The following is a 25,239-nucleotide window of genomic DNA, read 5'->3' as shown; positions in this document are numbered from 1 at the left end:
AATGGGCATGGATTACGTTGGTAACAGTGTGGAAAGTAGGTAAAGTTTCCTGACCACAAGCAGTGTCTATTCAAAGCATATGACATTTGCAGACTTTTCCAGGCAACTACAGCACTGGTGGCAAAGTGATGAGAACAGATGCCTTCCAAGCTACAAGGAATGCATCCCCCAATCACTTTATCAGTTTAGATACTTATTCCAACTATAGTGGGGGTGGAATAAAAGTCTGTCAAAATAAAGCAAAATCGTAAGGCACACACAAATTGCTTAGGATTAATAGTTTTCAGATATCCTGAAGGTAAGAATGATCTAAACTTTATTCTTTGTCAAGAAACAATCATGTGGGGTCTTCACTTTAACAGGCAGGTAACTAAACTTAGAGTCTGTCTGTTCCAAAATTTCAGTTTAAGATATTATTTTAAATTCGAATTCTTACTTTCAAGGACCCACATTTTTCTACCATGTGTCATAACTCAATCCAGCCTATGTCAAGAACTTACATATGCTCATACTAAAATTCACTGGATTCTACTGTACAATATAATTTTTCCCATTATGTAGCAAAGGTCCAAAATTTCCAGGAAATAACCAGATTAGATGAGATAGCTCTGAGCCTTCTCTCAGAGTCCTGTTTCCATTATTAACTCACCATTTCATTCATTCATTCATTTGGTTTTTCATGAAAGTTTCTCTGTGTAGCCTTGGCCATCCTGGAACTTGTTCTGTAGAACAGGCTGACCTCAAAATCTAAGTCATTGTTTCATAACGTGAGTGGTGTGTGTGTGTGTGTGTGTGTGTGTGTGTGTGTGTCTATCTACCTACATATCATCTCTATCTATATATGTAGATCATTCTACATACAAAATGTGTAATGCAAATAGGGTATTAAATATTATATTTCCTAGCGATTACAAACCAAGAACTAAAGCTAAAATCTCCAAGGCTACTATTTCAATCACAGATTTGTGATCAGTTTTCGAGAATCATTCAACTAAATAATCAACAACTAAAATATACAGACTGCAAGATATTTGTTTAAAAAGTGAAAAAAAATCATTTATCTGACATTCATAGTAGTTGCAAAAATCTAACCATGTTTCAAATTTAAACTATCAGTGTAAAATTCTCAAATATATGTGAAAAACAGATACAGAATTTGATGTAAAAAGAAAATTACAGCAGTTTTTGATTCTTAATTTTCAACAGAGGGCTGCAGCTTTGTATTAGAAATCTGTTTAGTACTTTGAATAAGAAAGAAGAGAAATAATTTTTTCCATTGACAAAAGCTAAGAAAGAAAATGCCACACATACCTACCTCTCTTTGATTTTTTAAGACAGGGTTTCTCTGTATAGCCTTGGCTGTCCTGAAACTCACTTTGTAGAAGTTGGCCTCACAAGAGATTTGCCTGCCTCTGACTCCTGAGTGCTGGGATTAAAGGCATATGCCACCACACCCAGCTTGAAAATGGCCATTCTATAGCTAATTAAATATGTCTTGGGTGGAGAAAAAAGAACTAACGTTTTTATTTTTAGGTGGTGAAATTACTCTTTTAAGATTATTTTTTCTTTCAATAAATTGAAAAAAATCTCTGAAAAACTGAACATAACGATAAGAATATATTAATATATGTTAGCCAAATGGCCAGTGTCAGTATTTCTTAAACTGGTCTACAGAGTATTATAAGAGCATTCTCTGCTAACATAAAACACATACAAATAGTGCACAGATGAGACATGACACTATCATTATATACAAATATTCTATAGAAATATAAACAACATCTTTAATAAAATTCAGTTATGATATGACCATGAAGATTAAACCTCAGAGTGTGATTCAAATAGGCTGTGGAATACTTTTATATTTTGTCCCCCCACCACCTTTTTTTTTCTGAGACAGGGTTTCTCTGTGTAACTCTGGCTGTCCAGGACTTGCTTTTTAGAACAGGCTGGCCTTGAACTCAGAGATCGGCCTGCGTCTGCCTCCTGAGTGCTGGGACTACAGGTGTGTACCATTACTGCCCAGCTTCACCATTTTTTTTTTTTTGAGGTGGATACTTTCCTACACTTTTAAAGTTTCCACACTAAAACTAGCATTTTTAAAAGTACCAGGGGGCTGGAGAGATGACTCAGCAGTTAAGGGTACTGACTGCTCTGCCAGAGGACCCAAGTTCAAATCCCAGCACCCATATGGCAGCTCACAATTGTCTGTACTCCAAGATCTGATACCTCATATAGACATATACATAGGCAAAACACCAATGCATATAAAATAAAAGTAGTTTTTTTTTTTTTTAAGTAAACCAGTAAAGATTAAGGACACTAAGAATGATATATTCAGTATGCCACATTTCAGACCCTCTTTCTCCAACTCCTTAAAGCCCTTCCGGTCAGAAAAATAGCCCATATCCCCAACTCTGCCTCCTATAGCTTCACGGAAGGAAGGCAATTAATACTCATCTCATAAAACATGAAAAGCCCAAGAGAAGTATATTCTTTCATATTACCATTCTATTTTGCACATAACTTTCTAAATATAAAACCTCTATGGTGTGGGCCAAAGGATCTCTATTTCAGAAGTTACATGCAGAAGAGCACAGAACAAGAACCATTTCAGAGTTTTACATACTTTTTCTCGTTATTTGTATCTGTGTAGGTGATGCCATAAAACCCATAGTAAGAGTTAGATATATTTGCTGAATACTCTATCTTCAAGGTATAATTGTGCCCTGCTAGAAGGGGTTCAGGGGCCACAACAGCGATTTGTTCATGATATGGGTATTCCAGGAATTCAACTTGTTTTTCTTGACTTGAAACTGCTGACATAAATGTCACTCTTGAAATATTATGTCCTGTGCTATGGAGAATGATATTCCATGTGGCTTGAAGAGCCTGAAGTGAAATTGTCACAGAGCCCCTGAATGTCATTGATGTTAGGTTTGGATGTAGGCTGAGTTCATAGCGCTGAGGAATGACGGCAGTGGGAAGCCTAATTTGTGCCCATGGAAACAATTTCCCATTTGTGGCAATTGGCTGGATTAGGCCTGCTGACTGGTTTGTTTTGTGGCAGCCTTCTTTGGTAAAGGTACATCTAGGCAGTAGATAAATCACCATGATTATAGAGACAGCAACCACAATGACAAAAACACAGATAATTAAGGTCCTGGCAGAGGGTACTGAACAAGTCCCATCTGGACTCTGCCTGTAGCCCGTTGCACTGTTCCGAAGTCCTGAGCTTCTGTTCATGAAGGACATGCCCAGCAGCTTTGCAGATGACTCATAATCCTCTTCATCCTCATCCATCTCATGCTCACCAAGACCTCGCACCAGCAGCCTTGAACCCCGGGGCTCATATTCAACTTCATCAGGTTCCAGAGGATGTAAACAAGGTTCTTTGGCTAAATCTACCACATCTGGTTCTTCTTCAAACATGCTATTTTCAATCATATTCCTTGGAAGCTGAAGTCGATCTACAAAATTAAGACAAAAAGATAAGACCGAAGTGGGGGAAAGCTCATAATACAATGCTTCTTGGAAACACAAAACTTGATTTTTTACTCACTTGATTTTTTAATCACTAAGAATTATTTCCATTTTAAAGCTATTTGAATTAAACAGAGGCTTTATGGAATTTTTGGGTTATTCATTAAAAACTCAAGTATGTATAAAAAAGCACACTACAGACATTACTCAAAATCAACAACAAAAACAAGCAAATTACTAAGTAGGCTAATATTAAAGAAGAGGGTATAAAGATAATTGTTTTTCTAGTTATAATCTGTCACAGATTTTTCATTGTTGATGGTCACTAAATACATAAAAATATATCTGAGTGAAAAAAATGGCTATTATACCTACATAGAAGCTTACTCAGATGTATATAGGCTTGAGGCCTGGATAATTTTGGTGTGTGATATATATTTTATTTTTCCTTTTAATAATAAAAGTATATTAATATTTTTTAAACAGCTGTGATTTCATAGTACTTTCCTTAATACAGGCCTACCAAACACCCTGAATCCCTGGCTTGCCTTCAGAGGATATCACTCTGGCTATCCCTGAACAGTTAGGTGTCTGTCAGTGGGATCAAAGACAGTGTACTCAGTGTCTTTCTTCTGGGTCTGGACACCAGAAGCCCAGAATTCTTGAACAAATACTGCAAACCAGGTTGTAAGACCTGTACAGGTCTCCTTCTTCCTGAGTTCCATTCTCCCTCAGGTAAATCACAAACTGGTCTGCTTGCTTCTAGGCTCATCAAGAGAATGGGCTACTGTTTTTCTCAGGAGAAAAATGTTTCCACCCCATAGTAAGCTGAAAGTAGAAAAGTACTTATGAAATTTTGGTAAGCAAGAAATAGTGACATGGACAAAAAACTTAAAAAACAGGTCAAACCACAGTTTACCCTTCTGTAGCATTCAAGTACAACAGTTCCCATCTTTAAAAACAGAACAAACACCATGAGTGCCAGCATATCCTGAGACAGGAAAGTGGTGGGACCTTTTCTAAACTGCAACCACACACCCTGCCAACAATCACTGAAGAGAAAGGTCTCAAGAGACAAAGGGATAAATAATATTATATATGTATCAATAACTCAGTATTAGCATATCTAATATTTTACATTCAAAATTACACCTTTTAAGAGATTTCAAGAGTTTAACACATTGAAATCACGTTTAAGTTGTTTTCACAAGGCACTTTACAGTTATCATTTCCAATCTTCACAACAGTTCTATAAAGTGGCATAAATTAAAATTAAGGCATGAAAAAACAAACAGAAATGGATTAATTTGATTTCAAAGCTATACAGATATTTAATTATATATTTGAGCCCAGGTCTAAAAAACTGATTTTAAATTTTCTTATTCTCATTAATGTACTGCATCATCTGACTCATGTTCATTTAACAAAAGGGAATGGCTCTTAACAATTTGGTATCTGGAAATGAAATTTTTAAAAATATTATTTCATCATCAGTAGGCTAAAACTGATATTAACTACTTAATATCCAGAAAAATATTTCTCAATAAAGAGTAAACAATGATAACTCATAACTCACAAAATAAAAGCACTGCTAATATTAGGATAAAGTTTAAAGAAGGAAGACCACAGTACCCAAATTATTTTGCAGCTTTTTTTTTTCCTGTCTTTCTGAGGCATGGCTTTTCTGTGTAGCCTTGGCTGTCCTGGATTTGTAGACCAGGCTGGCTTTGAACTTATAAAGATCTGCCTGCCTCTGCCTCCCGAGTCTAGGGATTACAGGTGTGTGCCACAACACCCAGCAACATTACAGCTTCTTAAAAAGCAGACTCCTTCCTTTCTAGGCCTGAATTTCAGGAAATTAGCTGGTGACTTGTGTGCACTGATCAGATCCTGCAAGCACCAATCACACTAGTTTGGGGTGTGCTCAGGCCATAGCACACTGTTCTACATCTCTGAGAAAGTCAGGCTAATTCTCTTTCTCACAGGCCTTTTTTCCTTAGTTCCTTCTGTCTGGATGCCACGATTTCCTCTTTTTACCTTCATTTCAGTTTGATACACAGCTGTTACTGGATAACTAAACTCACTAGAACATGAATCAAGAAAACTCATTTTCTTTTACCAGTAAGCCGTCACTCCCACTTTTGTGCACTTCTGAACTTGAGTTCCTAGGCCCCCTATATGGCCAACCAATTTCTACTTCTCTACTCTGAAATTGGTAAAAATTATATGCATGCCTGTAATCCCAGCACTCTGGGAGGCAGAGGCAGGTAGATCCCTGTGAGCTCTAGGCCAGCATGCTCTACAAAGCGAGTACAATACAGCCAAGGCTGCACAGAGAAACCCAGTCACAACAACACAATAAAATTATGCTACCTTAAAAAGATTCCTCTGAATAAAACTTCTACTCATTTATAGGTGTAGATTTAGCAACTGCTCACCTGCCCATCCCCTGTTAATGGTGTTTATAGAGAACAGTGGGTACAATATCCTGTTTTTTATTATTTAATTTTCTAAGCTTCCAATATTGTTTCCATTGCCTTGTGATGTAATGGCTATTCGTTTGGTGTTGTATTAAAAGTTACTTTCTGTTATTGTGATAAACACCAAAAACAAAATCAACTTGAAGAAAAGTTTTTTGGGGTCTGTTTGTTTGTTGGCTTCGGATCCACAGGGTTAAGCCACTTTAGCAGGTAACATATGATGACATACCTACATGAACAAGAAGCTGGCTGATCACATTTCCATCCAAACACAGGAAGCAGAGAGAGAAAGCAGGAAGTGGGGTTAGGCTATAAACTCAAAGCATGTTACGATGACAGACTTCTCCCAGCAAGGTTCAACCTCCTAAGGTTTCCATAATCACCCAAAGCACCACCAAGTGGGGACCGAATGTTCAAATACATAAGCCCATAGGGGTCATTTCTCACTCATACCACCAAAGGGGTTACTTCATTCATGCAATCTCACATTGAAATATTAAAAATTGTTTGTAAGCCTTTAGTAAATTCTTAACCTTTCTGATGTGTTTCAGCTCCTGTGAGACGAGATGTTCCTTAAGTACCTCACTCACCTCATGTAGACAAATAGGAGCTCTAGTCAGCATGGTTAATTCAGTAAATGTCTATCATTGGGTAACGTCAGAGCTTAACATTAGAGCATTCCCATTAACCACCTAGGATCCATTTTGAGTCTGGCTTTTGTCTTAGGGGTTCTATTGTTGTGATAAAACACCATGACCGAACTTGGGATGGAAGGCATTTATCTTACAACTTTGAGGTCACACTCATCACTAAGAGAAGTCAGGCAGAACCTGGAAGCAGGAACTGATAGAGAGGTTAGATGTAGTGTGCTGTTTCCTGGCTTGATCCTCCTAACTTGTTCAGTTTGTTTTCTTACACATCCCAGGACCACCTGCCCAGGGATAGCACTAACCACAATGGCATTGGCCCTCTCACATCAATTACCAACCAAGAATGTACCCTCCTGACTTGCCTGCAGGCCAGTCCTGTGGAGGTGTTCTCTTGATTAAGATTCCTTCTTCCCAGAGGTCTGTACCTTGTGTCAAGCTGACATAAAAATTAGCCAGCACAACTGCTTAGCCACGATTTGTTTAAAGCCAAGGAATATTTAACAGCTGATCATTTACCGTGTCCTTTCTGCATCAAATCTGAGAATTGGCCAGTCAGCACTCTGCCAAAATGCAGATAACTTATTTTTATTAAACACCTCAGCAGATTAATATCTACATAGAACTTTATTCTTCCAGTAATAAAGCAAACCAAATTACCTGCTGCTATATTATACTGAATATTAGAAGCACACAATTTTGATGTATATAATCATCTCCATTTAAATACCAACCTGGGAAAACCTTTTATTACAGGCCAATCAAAAGACAGCATTTTAAACCTGTTTTTTTTTAAATGTCTTAATTCTTATGTAAATACACTTTTATTTTAGCATAATTACAAGGTTATTCTATATAACTGGACTAATTCCTTCTTTTTTTTTTTTTCAGAATCTTGAGAGAATATAATTACGTCATTAGTTTAAGAAGGAAATACAAATTCTAAAAGATGTCCTATATCCCCCCAAAGCACGTGACTTGCTGATGATAAACAAAGTAACATGTTAAAATTAAAAAAATGCCAGAAGTTGTTGAAACCTTCAGACTTGCAGTTATTTCTGATTCTGCTTTTTCCTCTAACACACATGTATACATGCGACTAATTCCTTCTTAAAAAAAAAGCAGAATCCTATTTAATATATCCTATTTAATATATAAATGGTAAAGGTATAATTTAATTTAACTGGAGTACAAATGTGTTTTCTTAGTAAGTATAAGTAGCTTGATATATAACAATTCATATTATAAAGCTTTCACATTTAAAAAATAAAAACAAACAAACAGTATCCTAAAGAAACAGTGTATTTTCTTGCTGTTTTGTCTGTGAGCCTGTCCTTACTGCCTGAACCATCACTATAGCCAAGAAGCAGAGTTTTCTCAAGCCTTCCAAAGTTACACACAGATGCTGTCTGTAACCCAAAAACCCCTAGTTATACTTTCACTTCTAAATAACATAGATCCATGTGGCTATAATCTAAGAAAACTGAAAACATTTCTATCCCTTAGATGTTGTGCCTAGACTCAATGCTTATGGACCGGAGCCAATCTGCAAAATGTTTATTACCTTTCTATGACAGGACAGTCATATAAAATTAGCTTCTAAAACCTTTTATTACAATTGGAAAGAGTAATTTTATGTCTGTTGGATTCAATGTTAATTAAAATGACTTATTTTTGCATATCTTTTTAAACTTTTCTAATAATTCTTTTTATATAATCATAATTTTAGCAATGGATTAAAGGTTTTAATAAACATCTAGATGAAAAATCTGAATAAAAACAAAAACAAGACACTCTGGTTGTTCAGGTCTGATAATCTGGAAGCAATGGGTCTGGACCACAGCAGTCCAAGTAAAGAAGTCCTAGGAGGTGGGGTGGGGTTAGAGGCTACTAGTCATATGACAGATGTAAAAGGTACAGTGATACTCCTTTGGCTTGGATGGGCCAGTCACGTGGAGACAAAGAGGGAAATTCACATCTATCAAGTCCTACAAATACACTCTGGCCAGGAAAACTGAAAGAAGGAAAATCAGATCCTGAGATTCAGAACACAGATTTTCATTTATCTCTCTGTAGTTTTCTTCATCTTTCTCCCTGACTCTCTGTGTCACTCCTGCAGCCCCTCCCCCCCCCACTCATGAATGAAAGCAGTAAGTATAGCATATGGACCATGATAAATTTAATATGCTTAGAAATATTTAAGTAGCAGCATAATATAGAAATTACACTTTCATTTTCAGATGAATGTTTGAATCTTAGCTCTTTTCTTGACTTATTCTTTTAGTTTCAGTCTCCTTACCTTATAATGCAGACACCATGATTTTATAAGACTGTCAAAAGGAGTCTTGGGCTCAAAAGAAGGATGCAGATGGATGAGTAAGATTACTAAATCGATAGTCTGCAGGGCAGAGCCTTTCACAGGTCCTCTGTGTCAAGCTCCTGGCTTGTTCCCTCTTTTCTCCTTCTTCTGATGTCCATCCTCTTTGCCTTTCTGGATAGGGATTGAGCATTTTAGCAAGAGTCCTCCTTCTTGATTAGTTTCTTTAGGTGTACAGATTTTAGTAGGTTTATCCTATATTATATGTCTATATGAGTGAGTATATACCATGTGCGTCTTTCTGTGGGTTCCATTGTAATAGGAACAGGGACTGTCTCTGACATGAACTGATTGGCCTGCTCTTTAGTTGCCTCCCCCTGAGGGGGAAGCAGCATTACCAGGCCACAGAAGAAGACATTGCAGCCACTCCTGATGAGACCTAATTGACTAGGATCAGAAGGAAGGAAAAGAAGACCTCCACTATCAGTGGACTTGGGGAGGGGCATGCATGCAGAGGGTGGAGGAAGGGAGGGATTGGAATGGGAGAAGGGAGGGAACCACAGAGGGGATACAAAGTGAATAAAGTATAATTAATAAAAAATTAAAAAAAAAGATTACTAAATCATAATTTAAATCACACAGGTGGCTGAAACCACTGAAAGGGAGACAAGAATCAGAGAAGGGACAGAGTTTCTAAGAAGGGACAGAGGAAGTAGGGCAACATAGGAAAGTAAGAAAGAACAGAATGAGCAAATCAGGAGAAGAGCATGCCCAGAACCAACACTAAGGTTTCATAAAGAAAGGGACTGATAGTAAATGTATTAAAAAGGTCAAGTAAACCAGGGCCTAGAAATCCCCTTTCAGTCCCTGTATTTGGCAACTAAAAAAAAGAAAAAAAAAAAAAAACAAAAAAAACAGGAACTTCTAAGATATGCTTTCAGTAGAAAGATGAGAATGCAGGCCTCAGGCAAGTTTCCCAAGGAAATAACATGCAAGGGAAGGACTGTGCACTATTCTTTCAAAGTACATGGCTATTTGTTAAGGAAAAATAGAATTAATGTTTTTAAAATTTTGGAGTAGGTAGAAAAGTTAAATCCTCTTGTTTTTGATAGTCTATGTTTAAGGTGGAAGCAAGTTAAGCATGCATTGCATGTAAAAGAAAAAGAAAGATAAAATGTGGAAGTAGAGGAAGAGCTGAGGGAAAGTCCAAGGACCGTATTGAAGATGGACTGCGAGAGGTCACAAGAGCTCCAAGGAGGATGACCATAACTAAGCCAGACACTTTTCCTCTGAGCCTAAGAACTGGAGGAAAAGACTGAGAAGAGTGACATCCCAGAGGAAATGCAGATGTGTCCTCAGTGACAGGAGATACAACTCCAAATTCCTAGCACAACAGGCAAGAGTGGAGAAGGTAACGATATCTGAGAAGAAGAATAAAAGATAAGTCCCATAGAGAGGATCAGGGAGTGCCGACCCAAGAACAGGTACAGCTGAGACATTTACACAGTCCGGTGCTTAACAGGCCTAAAGAAAATGTGTATTCTACCACTATTAAAGTAGAAAAATAGTTAATAATCAAAACATAGAAGAAGCAAGTCCTGACTCTAGAGCTTCACATGCAGGGAGGATGTGTTAAGAGGCTAGGGGAAGTAGGTGCTGGCAAGAGAATGATCAACTGAGGTGCAGTTTGGAGGTCAAGACAAAATGCAAACCAAGACAAATAACATAGCACAAGACATGGATTAAAAGAAGCAAACTTTCTACAAATACAACCCCTTTAAATGGCCATCTCATTTTCTAAGACAATGAAATAGTACGTATTTTTAAATTAACATGCCAAATCCCCCCTCCCTTTCCAAAACCTAAACAAAACTTCTTGGGCAGATACAAGGCTTGCTCTATTCAAACAAGGCTGTAAGAGTTAATAAGCACTGCTCTGCTTCTGAGACACCCTTTCCCCTTGATCTACTGCTATAAAGCCAAATACTGAAACATGGAAAATCATTTATTTACATAATATATTCTAGACTATTAACTCTAGGCAGAAGCTCCACTAATGTTCTTCTAACTCAGTGTGTTTACTCTGTGAAAAAGCTGGACATAGGAAGCAAGATCATGGAGAAATCAAGCTTTATTATTCCGAGCTGAGTGCAGTGGCTGGCATACACCTCTTGGTCCTGCTACTTCTAAGGCTGAGGTAGGTAGATCACCCCAGGGACAGAAAGTTAGCATAGAAAACACAGCAAGACCTCATAGAAGGAAGAAAAAAAGAAGGGAGGGAAAGAAGATTTGCTTTTGTTTTTTATATATAAGCTACCTACCAAACAGTAAAAGTTCATTTCAAAACATTAAAATTGCTGTTCCAATCAGACAAAACTGTTGCTGGTGCTAAACTGTTGAAGTTTAGTTAGTTCAGCACAAGATTATACCTTTTAATCTACTATTCATCTGCACAAATGAAGCAAGTATTTTCACATACTAGACAACAGACAAATCAAGAATGTGACCTCTAAGAGGAAAAAAAGAGGTGAGTATGAATGTAAATTTAGGATAAATAGTTATGCTGATCCATTTTTGACTTAGGGCAAGACCATCATTGCTTACAGGACAGATTGTTGATAAGCACAATAAGGCCCAACCACAAGTTTTCAGAGCACTGTGACACTGAAATACTGCTTGACTGCCCACCAGAAACCCCACCTCCACAAAAACTGGCCTCTTAAGTGCTTCCAGACAGTTTCTCTTTGCTCTCTTGTCCACTGCAAGTTTTACCACAGAACATCTAATAAACCCACTTCTGCATTTTCTTTTCTTGGTGAATTCTTTCCTCTATCTGAGTCACAAGGTTGTGACCTTTATTTTACATAAATGAGCCCCAAATAACACTGGTTCTCTGCCTTGGGACAATTTTCCAATAGTAGAATGACAAGCTAGAGTCCAACTGGAACAGGGCTGATAGACACAGGTTGGGGCAGGAGAGAAAAAGAGCTAAGTACAGGGACCACACAGGCTTGCACAGGATTCCCTGGGAGCCCTTTGTCAAACGCAGCACATATCAGCACAGGCTCATGAAAGCAAGGAACAATATCCCTGAAAGGAAATTTAAGTACCAGAGGTCAAGCAATATAGGGAAGTACACCCCAGCCACAATAAAGAGAACTCATTATACCTCTGGCATCAACTTGAAACACCAGGGAGCAGAAGTCACACCCTCAAGGAAGGCCCACTGTACACCCAAGCCCTAAGGAAACCCACAGGAGAAAACAAATTTGAGAATGAGTCTTGCCAAGTTCGAAAGACCTCAGAATCCACCCTGAGATAAAACTAAGCCAGGTGTTCAGTAATTAAGCAGCCTTGAAAATACCAACACTCCATGGAAAAATTAAAAAAAAAAAACAAAACTGTACAATATTTCTTCAGTATTGTCCAAAGTGTAATTAGAAAATCACTAGTCATTCAATGAGACAAGAAAATGTGACCCATTAGAAAACAAGTCAGTTGCTGCACTACTTAACTTTAGAGCAGTTGCTGCAAATGCGTTCCAAAGAATAAAGGAAAGGGGCTTTAAAAAGTAAAACAGAGGACTATGTGAACAGATAGGACTTTCACCAGAAAAACTGAAACTATTTAAAGGGACCAGAGGCTGGAGAGATGGATCAATGGGTAAGTTATAAAAACATGAAGACCTGGGTTTAAATTTCCAGCACCCAAGTAAAATAGGTGGTGTGATCCTGCATTCCTGGAACCCCAGCATTGGGCAGAGAAGACAGGTGAACCCTGCCAGCACAGCAAAAAGGGCACACAGCATCTTCCTTTGGCCTCTTACAGCCCCTTCCCTACACACACACACACACACACACACACACACACACACACAGTCACACAGAGAGAAAGAGAGTTTGGAGAAGGTCAAAATAGACAATTGGACAATACTGCAGTACTAAAATGTCCAATAATTAAAATGAAAAAAAAAATCAATGAATGGACTTAACAGCAACTGGAAGGTGGGGAAAGCCACATGAATCTGACAGGCCATTAAAAATTACCAATTTAAGAAACAAAGGGATAAAATGTTGAGGAAAAATGAATACTCCATTGGGTACTTGTGGGTTAATATCAAATACTGTAATGTAAGTTAACAAAAGCCCCAGAAAATACATGTGAAAATGAGACACAAATGACTAGTTAAAATTTTCCTGTTTAGTTTTTAAAAAATCCAAAATGTTGAGTGTATCCATAAGAAAATAAATTAAAAAAAAATCATACTAGACACATCATGGCCAAACTGCCTAAAACAAAGAGAAGCATATTCTCTTTAAGGAAGCCTCAAAATGGCACATTATCTTTAAGAGAAAACAACACTAGTTTTAATAGGTGGGCCATAAAACAGTGTAGCATTTTTAAGAGTCTAAGAGTAAAACTATGACATCAACTATGCATCTCATCCTCTGTAACAACAGCCTTCAGAAAGAAGGACAGTATGTAGGCACTTTCTCCATAGATGAAATCTGACGAAATTCATCTCAAGCAATTCTACACTATAAAAAATTTCAGAGCAGACAACTTAGAATAAATAAAAGTTTTATCAGACATGTTACATAGATAGGAAGGGGGAAACATGATATTATAGAAAAATATGATAATATATCAAAATAAAATATGATAACACACATAGCAAAAATGATTATATGTAAAAAATTAAAATGTTTTAATCTATCATTCCTTAAAATATGTTCAAAGTAAGAAATAACATTGTAGATATCTGTAAAACGTAAATAAAAGCTGCAGAGGGACTTTGGGAAAGTAAGTGGCGTGATGGCACAAATAAAGAAGAGGTTGAATAAAAAGAATGAGAATATAAATTGAGAAGGAAAAATAAGTTATTTCAAGAGAAGAGGTAGGAAATAAAAAGTTAAATGCAAAATGTGAAATCATTCAATATACTGTATACATAGACTTGAATGAGTTAAAAATGAATCCTATTAGCCACACAAGACTGAACAAATTATTAGAAATATATAGTTAGCAGAAGAGAACTAAAATGAAATTATATAAAATTAAAATAATATAAATGTAATGCTAAAATTAAATAATATAAAATAAAAACTAAAAAATACTAAAGAAAATAAAATAGATACAAAAAATAATCATTGACCCAAAAGATATGATATAAAAGCAATAGAGAATACATTATCAGAAACAAAAGCAAAAGAGTAGACGAAAATATGATAAAATGGTAAGCTTAACCTCATACACAATTATGTTAATTTTAAACAGATTAAATGGTGAACTGAATTCAATTAAATGCTGTTTATAAGGCACATTTTAAATTTAAAGACACAGACAGGTTAACAAACTTCATGGAAATTTTATAAAAATCCAGTATAGTTACATACCCCTCTTAGTTATACATATACCTAATTACAGAGTTTCCAAATCCATCAGGAAAAATGAAATTCAAAAAGCAAAAGAATTACCAGTCATCATGGCTGAAGAATCTATCACCTTTCTCTTCATAATTCATAGGATGAGAAGGTAACAGGTCAAGGAGGGTACTGAAAGTACCATCAGCTAATTTTGCCTAACTCACATCTACAGAACTTTGAGGCAAACAACTGCAGAAGAAACATGGAGCACTTGGCAAGATGGAATAAAAAAAAAAAATCAGTAAATTTCAGAAAACTATATACTGCTATTATTATTATTGATAATAGCATTAGTAGTGTAGGGATTAAGCACACGGCCTCACCCATGCTAAGCACAGGCTCTACCAATACAAAAATTCTAGGTTTTTTTTATGCCTATGTATTAGAAAAAAAATGTTCAAAACTAGTAACAGAACTTTTCGCCCTAAGGAGCTAAAAAGACTAGTAAATCAAGTATCAGTAAAGTAGAAGAGGGAATAAAAGACCAGAAACCAGTGAAATACAAAACGGAAACAGAAAGTCAAAGCAAAGCTCGCTGTTCCTGCCGGGAACTAGCCTTAAAGACCACACCGTCCCAAGTACTGGTGGGGCTCCAAGACAAACTCAAGGCCGAGGCCACAGACAACACTTGCCCTTCTCCAAAAGCATCTGGTAAACAGAAACCATTAGTGACACTTCTACTAGGCCCAAGTTAAGAAAATATACCTCCCATCCTCCTATCCCCCACTGCCCAGGTGAAAGCTCCCACACATCTCTATATTTTAATTTGTACCTTTTTAGTCCTTAAAATTTAAAACTTTTAACTGTGTAGTTCTGAATGTGAGAAGGGAGGAGGGGCTCATCTGTTTGGGTCGCTGTTTGAAAATTTTCACTTCATTTCAGGTAACCACAACTCGGAGGCTCAAAATATGACCATCCTACACAGAAGTTTAGGTTACAGCTCTGCACGACAATCTACATAGCCAGCACCTTTGCTGACTCTCAGAGACCCACTGACCAAGCTTACATATTAGCTAACTAAATCAGTCCCTGTCTCAGCTGAGCTTTTACAATTTCAGAAAGCACACACCATGCAAGTGCTGATCTACCTGACAGAAAATGAGACCACATGTGTTACAAACACTGCGACTTCTCCGATGGGTACATGGCTGCACAGCATTCTTTTCTTCCTATTCCATACATCTTTCTCCTCCTTCCAATGTAATTTTTTCCATATCTCTAGTTTCTTTTAAAAAGCAATCCAACTAATTTTAAAATGCCTGCCTATAACCAAATCTCCTCTACTCCCTAATAAGCATACCATAAAATACAAGATACATAATTTTTAAGGAGAAAAGGGTAGAAATAGTATGGCAAAAAAAAAAAAACTGTTAAAGGCCCTAAAAATTAATAACCATGATTTCCACAGATATTACTGTTACATAACCCACTTTCCTTCTACATTAAACCTTCTGGTCAATCAAGGAAAAGCAACCTAACTTTTAGTAAATTTTACACTATTATTCTAAATTAGTCCTGCCAACTTGAAAGTAAGCACAGCTTACTTCCTGGTAACCACTGTACATGGAGTTTTGTTTATAATTAGATGTGTGGTCCTAATTATAGCAGTAGCCCTGTCAATGCTCTATAGAGACAAGGAGAGTCAAAAGATTCATTCCAGAATCATGAGTCATCTCCCTCCCCACAATGCACACCACTAATTACCTGTCAAACTCTACAGGGAACTCATCCACATGGCTTTTAGAGTTTAGGATGGAATATGTCCAAAATCTATACTCTATTTATTCCAGAATAATAAATACATTTTAATACTTATGTTTTCTTTCTTATTGTTAAAAAGGAAGCAAGATTAATAAAATTCCAAGGGCTAGTTTACTTTGTAGAACAGGGAATTTTTCCATTAAGAAAACCATACTTAAGACATCTGCTTCACTCACAGATAATTCTTTGAGAGGGAGATCCATGTCATTCACCTTGTTAAATATTGTGCCTAAAAGGGGAGAAGCCTGCGATAAACACCTGAAATAAAAGTAGCAGCCAATACATTAAAATTAAGTCATAATTAATGAAGATTACCCATGTTTATACATTAACTTTTCAAAGACTAAACCTAGATTTACTAATACTTGGGGCATGACAGATTTCACACGCTTCTTCTAGCAGCATATCTTTTTTAAAAATATTTTTTATTTAACTTTTATTAATTACAGTTTATTCACTTTGTATCCCCCCCATAAGTCCCTCCCTCCTCCCCTCCTGATCCCACCATCCCTCCCCCCTTCTTCATGCATGCCCCTCCCCAAGTCCACTGATAGGGGAGGTCTGCCTCTCCTTTCTGATCTTAGTCTATCAGTTCTCATCAGAAGTGGCTGCATTGTCATCTTCTATGGCCTGGTAAGGCTGCTCCCCCCTCAGGGGGAGGTGATCAAAGAGCAGGCCAATCAGATTATGTCAGAGGCAGTCCCACTTCCCATTACTATGTAACCCACTTGGACACTGAACTGCCATGGGCTACATCTGTGCAGGGGTTTTAAGTTATCTCTATGAATAGTCCTTGTTTGGAGTATGAGTCTCTGGGAAGTTCCCTGTGTTCAAATTTTCTTGTTCTGTTGCTCTTCCTGTGGAGTTCCTGTCCTCTTCAGCTCTTACTATTTCCCACTTCTTACATAAGAGTCCATTCACTCTGCCCAACAGTTGGCCATCAGGCTTAGCATCTGCTTTGATAGTCTAGCAGCATATCTTAAAGAAGACCTCACAATACTTCAGAGATTATGAGCAGTAGCCACATTTCATTTCTACTGGATACCAGCTTTTGAGAATCAGCAGCTGCATCTCTTCTCCTAGAAGCTTGTTATAATTAAATTTAAATTGGTTATAGTTCATAGGGCCTTAAGTAATACTAAAAAAGAGACTGAGAGGACTATTTCTGGCTCCATCATGGTAGTTACTATTGGAACCCCAGTTAAAAGTTGGGTAGAGTACAGCGGGGTAACTGGCTTTTCTGTGATTATCCAGGGGTCAAATAAAGGAGTACTCTGAAAACTATGAAACCTCATATTAACAATGACTTTGTTGCTATTTACATAGTTAGAATAGAAACTTCAAATTTTATTGCAATAAATCGTAAATAAATATACCATTTTACTTTTTGGCCAAGCATACTGGTATTTCTTATCCATAAGAATAAGTAATTACCTTGCCAATGTCTTTACTTTAAAAGATAACTGCTAAAATGTCATTTGTATCACATTAGTAGACAAATTCAAAAATAGATTCCAGAAATCTCACTTTTTCCTTGAGACCCACAAATACCAACAAATTACTTTTTTTTAAAGATTTACAACAGTGTTACAGTGGATCTCAGAGACAACAGATTTATATGCTTGTTTCTGGGAGATTTCAATGTCCACATTCCACACTTTAAGTCATCTGTTCTCCTAGGCACTTGCCAAATGTCTGTCCTGACACGAAAGATGCTACAATTGTTTCTAATACCCTTAGGGATTGGGAATACCTAAAGCTATGCTCATTTGCTTTTACAGAACAAAACAGGTAACTCGCAACTACAGTCATACAACTATAATATATAGGAAGGAAGTTTAATTTTAATTTTCAGACTTTTCTGATTAAAATAACCTAAAGGGCACCATTACACAGACACCTAGTATAATTTACCAAGCTGATAAATAGAGTCAATGAATTTCCTACCACTTGCAAATTATCTACTGTATTATATAAAGAGCCTATTCATAACTTCTATTTTCTGTAGTTTTGTATATGATCAGCAAAAGTTAATACTTCTTTATTAAAGAGAAGCACAAAGATAAATTCCTAACTGGTTTAGTTCTGCAGCTAAAACATGTTTTAAGCATCCTTACCACCCAACAAACAATAATGGTAAGCAGCAATACTTACCAAGGGCTCTCTCACATAACACACTGGAATGAACCACAGAAATAATAGAGGAGAGCTAAGGACTTCTCTGGAACAAGACATTCTGCCACCTCCTATGTAATCATGGCTGACCCCTCCAAGCTCAATTTGCTCATCTGTAAGCAGTCCCATTAATAATACCTATGTTGGAGAGGAGATGATAATAGCACACATGATATATATGCATATATATCACTGATATATATTTTGCAAAATATATAATATATAAAATCACTGGGAAGAACTGTCCACCTCACTAAGTTATATAAGACAAAAAAAAATCTAGTACATAAACAAGTACTTAATTAGCCTCATGTATTACCAGTATTTTATGACATCTCATTTCTCATCCACAGATATCCAAAAATGTTTATGTTGTCCACTAAGTTCACTGTCTTACCAAGCAGAGGCAATAAGATGGACTTTTGCCCTCTCTCATAAAATTAGGAAATTTGATTCGGCCATGGTGGCACACATTTCTAACCCCAGCACTTGGGAGACAAAGGCAGGATGATCTCGGAGTTTGAAACTAGCCTGGCCTACATAGTGAATTCCAGGACAGCTGGGGTTATGTAGAAAGACACAGTATTTAAAAAAAACTAAGTGCTATTATAAGAAATAAAACATTGGGATATTAAATAAGCCTTTAAAGAGAACCCTTAGAAATTTCATGTATTTTAATAATTACATTTGTTGAAGGATATTTACTAAAAATTATAGAAAAAACATTTTAAAATAATTACTTTTATTTTTGAGATTATAATTACATTATTCTCGCCTTTGCATTCCTCCCTACAAACTTTCAAGTTCACAGTCTCCTTTTTAAATTGTTTAGGTAGATAGATGATAGAGCGATAGATGATAGAAAAAGATGGACAGAAAAAAGATGGATGGATAAATGATGGTGTGTGTGCATGTGTCCACACGCAGGCACACACATACACACACATCTGTAAATATATAAATGCAACCTGCTCAGTCTGTAAGTTTACAGGAAGATGGAAGTGAAACTGTTCAGTCCCCCCACGCTGAGCAGAGTGATTCTGAAAGCAGCCAGTTTCTCAGAGTAAAAGGATATGGTTAAGCAACCTCAGAGCAGGCATTTGTTTTTTTACCACAAATATTTTTTTCAAAATAATTATTTTCAAAGAATAGAGTATCAAGTTGGGTGTGGTGATGCATGCCTGCAATCCTTTCACTCTAGCAGGCAGGCAGATCTCTGTGAGTTTGAAGATAGCTTGGTCTACAACAAAGTGAGTCCCTGACAGCCAAGGCTACACAGAGAAACCCTGTCTCAAAAAAAAAACCAAAACAAACCAAAACAAAACAAAACCAAAAAAATAATAAGATATCTTAAAAATTTCCCAAGTATTCATCGAGATAAACAAGTCTACTTATTATCGAGATAATACAAGTTACTATCCTGTTTGAAACCTTTTTGAAAAAAGCAACGGGAACTCATATTTTAATGAGTTTTTATACTTTCATACTAACATAAATTCTTAAAATCTAATCAGAAAGATAAAAATCACAGTAAGATAAAAAACAAAGCAACAAAGTTCAATACCAATCTCAGACAAAACAGACTAAACATGATGGGAGGTCATATCTTTAGAGAACTCTGATTCTTTCATAGTTGATGGTTTTTGAGAAAACTCATTTCTTTTTCTCCTGTACTACTCACTGACTCTTGATACAGTAAATTAAATATCTGAATGAGATTCTGTAATCTAAATTTTTCTAAGTGATGAAATTATGTAAAATTTTTAAATGGCTTTATAAAGTCTTTTAAATACATTTTACTATTTTCTATTTCCTAAAGGAAACTATTCTGACCATGGTTATCACTGGCAGAGAGACAGGGGGATTAATGATTTCACTGTTACTTTTAAAAACATAGAACTCAGTGTTCTGTCTGAAAAGGAAACTCAAGTAGGCACTGGTCCTTCTCAGGCAAACTCCAGAATTTGGCCAAGTTGTCTCATACCCCTAATATATAGCAAATAATACTGCACTGAGTTTTGCTGTTTAGTTTTCTTTAGACAGGATTTCACTCTTGGCTCAGGCTGGCCTTGAACTCACTACCCATGCAACTTTGACTGGCCTCAATTTAGTGGTGGTGCCCTTGTCTTGGCCTTGGCAAAAATTGCTTGTGCTAAGAATACTGGAATGAGTCACTATGCCCAGCATAGATTTTTTTGTTTTGTTTTAAGTTTTAGTTTAGACTTTTTTCATAGCACTACATTTTATTGTAGTTGTATTTTTCAGGGGATTTATAATCATTATGATTTAGAATATCAGGTAACAAGCATTTCTTTTACTTAATATTTAATTGAAAAATTCTATGCAATCTCAGAGTTACAAAAATATTTAAAAGAAACTGGTTGGATTAAAACATATTGAAATATGTTTTAATGAAATATGTTATTACTACTTATGAGCATTATAGTCATTTATAAGGCTTGTGATTTTAAATACAGAGGAAATTCTGGTCCCTAGAAATTTTCTATCTTCCCAGGCTCAGGCACAATTCCTGGGTTTGATTCCTAGAACCATACCCAAAACAAAACAATCCAACAACAAAAACAAACAGAAAAACCAAACTCTACAAATTATCAAAAGTTAAAATGAAGATTTCAGCAAATTATTAAGTTAGGTGAGAATCATTGCTACTTGGCTCCTTGGGTGATGCAACCAAGGATCAAATATTAGTGTCAGTTAACCAAGTTACAACAATCCCATTCATATCTCTTCCTAGATTCTGAACGTGGAACACCTCAACAAAACACAGAGACACTTCAATTAATTGCATAATAATCATGAAGAAAGCAGAACTCAATCCTGCAGAAACAATTCTGGGCTTAACGTAATCAAAAAGTGGAGGTAGAGGCAGCGAAGATTAGAGTGAAGTAGTATAAAAACAGTATGGCTTGCCGTTTGCAGCTTTGAAGATGAAAGAGGGAGCAGGAAGAAATGTGTGACATTTAGAAGCTGGGAGACTGAAGGCCATGGCTCCCACTCAGAGCCTACAGAGAACTTTTACTGGCAACACCTGGGGGTCAGGGTAATCTTTTTGTACTCTGTGAAGGATCTATCTGTATATTCAATTGCTGATTGCTAAGCTGGCAGAGAGCTTAGTACTGTCTGACTTTGGTACTGTTATTCTTATGGTTCATCACCTGCCTCTTATTTTGTCCACTCTTCCTCTCTCACCTTTTGGTTGGCTTAATAAAAACCTGACAGCCAATAGCTAGGCAGGAGAGGAAAGGCAGGACTTCTGGGCCGAGAGAGGGTCTCTGAAGAAGACACAACAAGGGGCATTTGCCAGCGAGACACAGGAAGGAGTTGGTTGCCAGGACTGAGTGGGAGAGAGGTAGAAAAATTTTTGGGTTAGAGTAGCTGAGACCCTGCACGTGTATATTGGCTAGGCCTCTATAAAGATTAATAAGTCTGTGTCTTTATTCTCCTGCTGGTGCTTCTTCTTATGGTGACAATGGAAGATCAGTAAACTTCTATGTAGTACACCGTATCTACATCTGTAGCTGGTCAGTTCCCCTCTTAATAGTCCAAGGATACCCAGAGTCAGAAGTGACATTTCTAGGCATGCATGCTTGGTATAGCTATTAGGTAACTAACTAGCTCATGAAACATGAAGAAATTCATTCTGACAAGTTGGCTGAAATCGCTGGAAAAGTTTACTAAAGGGACAGTCCTAAAACTGTTCTTGAATTAGGTGTGAGACAACTCTAAGAGCCTGGTAAATCTACTAACGTCTACACAAGCTTTGCTCCCAGATAACTTCACAGCTGTCCACGGTTCACTTGGCCTTACAGTAGATAAAGAGAAAAAACTTGGCAAAGTAATCTACATGAGGATTAGCATCTATTTCAATACTGTTCTCTTTTCTTTGACCATTCTGCCCTTAGGACAGGCTTCAGTCATAAAGTAGTATGCTGGTGCCAGTTAAGTAAAATTTAATCGAGCCTGATATTTTTGTATAGAGGAACCAGGAAAAGTTGTCCCGCAGGCTACAGTATTGACAGAACGCTAAAGAGAAGAAAATCAGACAGATAATTTTCTATGAACCTATAAAGACTACAGGATAACTATTGAATTATGTATGTACGGAATAGATCAAAACTGCAATGTAGCAGTGTGCATTCGTGTCTATTCCTGCTTGCAGTATTACTATTCTTATCACTGTGACAAAATACCTGATATAAGTAAAGAAGTATTCACTTGAGCACATTGTCCAGACGGATGGCTGTCATGAGCACAAAGGTGTTATGCCTCAAGGGCTCTCAGGTGCTAACAGTGGGAGTTGGGCCACAATGTTCACATCATGGCAGAAAGGATGCAGGGAGCAGAACTGGAAGCAAGGGCCAGGGTATAACATCAAAGTGTCACTCCTAGTCACCAACACCCCGCTATCCACCATCACGTCCATAATGTTCAGTAACTTCTCAAAGCATCATCACCAATGCAAGATCAAGTCATACAGTGCTACAACACTTGCCACAAGTCTGAAAAGCTTATTATAACAACACAGATTAATTCTCACAAAGTTCTAGATGCAAAAAGTCCAAAATGGGACTCACTGAAGCAAAGATCATGTTAACAATGCTATGATGCCCTGAAAGCTCCTGGGAAGCACTCATTTCCGTATCTTTTCCATATTCTAAAACTGCATCCAGCGAAAGCCAGCTACATCTTTCTCATACTTCATCACACTGATATTAACACTTAACAAATCTTTATGACTTCAGTGGGCCTGGCTAGTCTTGGATAACTCTTTAAGATTAGCTGACAAAAACTTTTGTGTTTTGTGTGGGTTTTTTGGAAACAGTGTTTCACTACATAGTTTTAGCTTACCTCCTGAATGCTGGAGTTGTTGGTGTATACCACCATACCTGACACAATTTTAACTCCTATCTGAAACTTTAACTCCCTTTAATTAATGACACAATTTACCACCAGCTGCCAGGATCACAACATGGAAGTGTTTAGGAACCACTATTATGCCTACCATGCAAAGGCTAGAAGAACTGAACTGAAATTGGAGCTGCTAACCACACAAAGTAAAAGGTCTCAAGAGCTGAATCTGAGCTATTTGATTGAGTGCTAAAATAAAAATATTCAAGTTCTCCAGAGGACAAAAACAGATACTGAATCTATACTGCATAACATGAGCAACCTGAAAGTCACAATGCAAGACTACATACAAAGCATTGAGAAAATGTTAATTTTCCTTGTAAAAGGCAATCAGGACCTGATGAAAATTTCAGCTTTAAGCTGTTATAACTTTGATCTGAAACAAAGTAGACTTTGTTGTGATAAATGAGAATAAAAGTATCAGGAAAAATTTGTTTATGTTTTTGTTTTGTTTTGTTTCTGTTTTGTTTTTCTAGACAGGGTTTCTCTGTGCAGCCTTGGCTCTCTTGGACTCACTTTGTAGACCAGGCTGGCCTTGAACTCACAGAGATCCGCCTTTGCCTCCCTGAGTGCTGGTATTTTAGGCTTGTGTCACCATGCCTGGCTGGAGAAATTTGTTTAATTAAAAATTTAATTGAAAAAAATTCTAAAAATTAAAAAACAAAACAAAACAAAACAAACAAACAAACAAAAAACCAAAACAAAACCAAATAAACCTGAACAATGTTTGTGGTGGTCTGTATGTCTCCCTATAGGCTCAGTTGTTTGAATACTTGGTCTCTAGTTGATGGCACTGTTTGGATAAATTTAAGAGTTGTAGCATCACTGGAAGAAGTATGTCACTAGGGTCTGGCGTGGAGGCTTAAAAGCCACACCATTATTCCAGGTGCATTCATTCTCAGTCTCTCAATCCCTCTCTTTCTTTCTCTCCCTTCCTTCCTCTCTACTTCTCCCCACCTTATCTCTCTCCCCTTGTTGCTTAAATTAAGTTTAAGATGTGAGCCCCCGACCTCTGTTCCAACATCTATGCCTGCTGCTTGCTTCCGGCTACTTCCTCGCCACACAGACCCTTCTTCCTCTGGCACTGCAAAGACTAAAGAACACATGTTGCCCACGGTATGGTATTTATCACAGCAGCAGAATGTTAATTAATACTCTCAAAACCAAAATTGAATGATATCAAAGGGAAGAGTATCAGGGCTCCAGGATTATCTTTTTTAATGAAGCAATAAAAAAAAATATATAGGGAGATCTCTGAGTTATCTATGTGCAGAACAGATAAAAATCAATGTAGCAAAGTCTATTAATTTTCATTGCTGTCTCTATAACTCACTGTTCTTACATTGTTGAAAAATATCTGACAGAAACAATCAAGACTGTTTGCTTTGGTCTGCCATGGTCCAGAGAGACAGTTCATCATGCCAAGTAAAAAAAGCTAAGAAGTAAACAAATATTAACACCTATAGGACAATACTAAATGGCCTAAACTACATGTAGTTTGGAGTTCCAGTATAATAAGTGAAAAATTACAATAAAAATCTTTTGAAGAAACAATAACCCAAGACTAAAATTATGACCAAAGGCATACACTTACAAGTTCAAGAATATTAATGAAACAAAAAGGTATGAGGTGTGACTGAGGAAGAGTCCCAACATCTACCACTATTATTTGTATGTTCACACAAACATGTTACAACCACATACCACACACAGAGAAAACTATTATTGCAAATACATATAAGTACATATACATATATTTATTATCATCTCATATATCTAGAATATCTGAAAAAAATCTTCCCACTCAGCAAGACACAAAATGATCTAATTTAAAAAAATGTCAAAAGATTAAACAGCCATTTCCAAAGAAACTGAACTAATAGTCAAAAATGTAAAACTCAGAAAATTCTCAACGTCCTTGGGGAAATACAAATTACTAAGATAATCACCATGCATACCTACTGGATTGCATAGAATTAAAATATTAACCATTATAAGTTAATAAACACTCTTTATATCTT

The 25,239-nt window shown here is 36.8% G+C and overlaps 1 protein-coding gene across 3 annotated transcripts in view; it reads right to left on the bottom strand.

Moving 5' to 3' along the window:
* Lnpep (leucyl and cystinyl aminopeptidase) overlaps positions 1-25,239 on the bottom strand; it is an 86,657-nt gene that overhangs the window by 48,482 nt on the left and 12,936 nt on the right. The window contains exons 2-3 of one of the 3 annotated variants that reach the window (XM_060373440.1): positions 6,193-6,212; positions 2,630-3,470 (exon numbers count right to left, since the gene is read on the bottom strand). In XM_060373440.1, coding sequence (XP_060229423.1) covers positions 2,630-3,447 — 818 coding nt within the window. In that variant the 5' untranslated portion in view covers positions 3,448-3,470; positions 6,193-6,212. Of the gene's footprint in view, positions 1-2,629; positions 3,471-6,192; positions 6,213-14,404; positions 14,689-25,239 lie in introns of those variants that run through there. The other 2 variants (XM_060373439.1, XM_021654956.2) reach the window with 2 other exon arrangements.

Source organism: Meriones unguiculatus, chromosome 20, assembly GCF_030254825.1.
Source record: "Meriones unguiculatus strain TT.TT164.6M chromosome 20, Bangor_MerUng_6.1, whole genome shotgun sequence".
Lineage (NCBI taxonomy): Eukaryota > Metazoa > Chordata > Mammalia > Rodentia > Muridae > Meriones > Meriones unguiculatus.
This window is presented reverse-complemented; position numbering and strand designations above follow the sequence as displayed.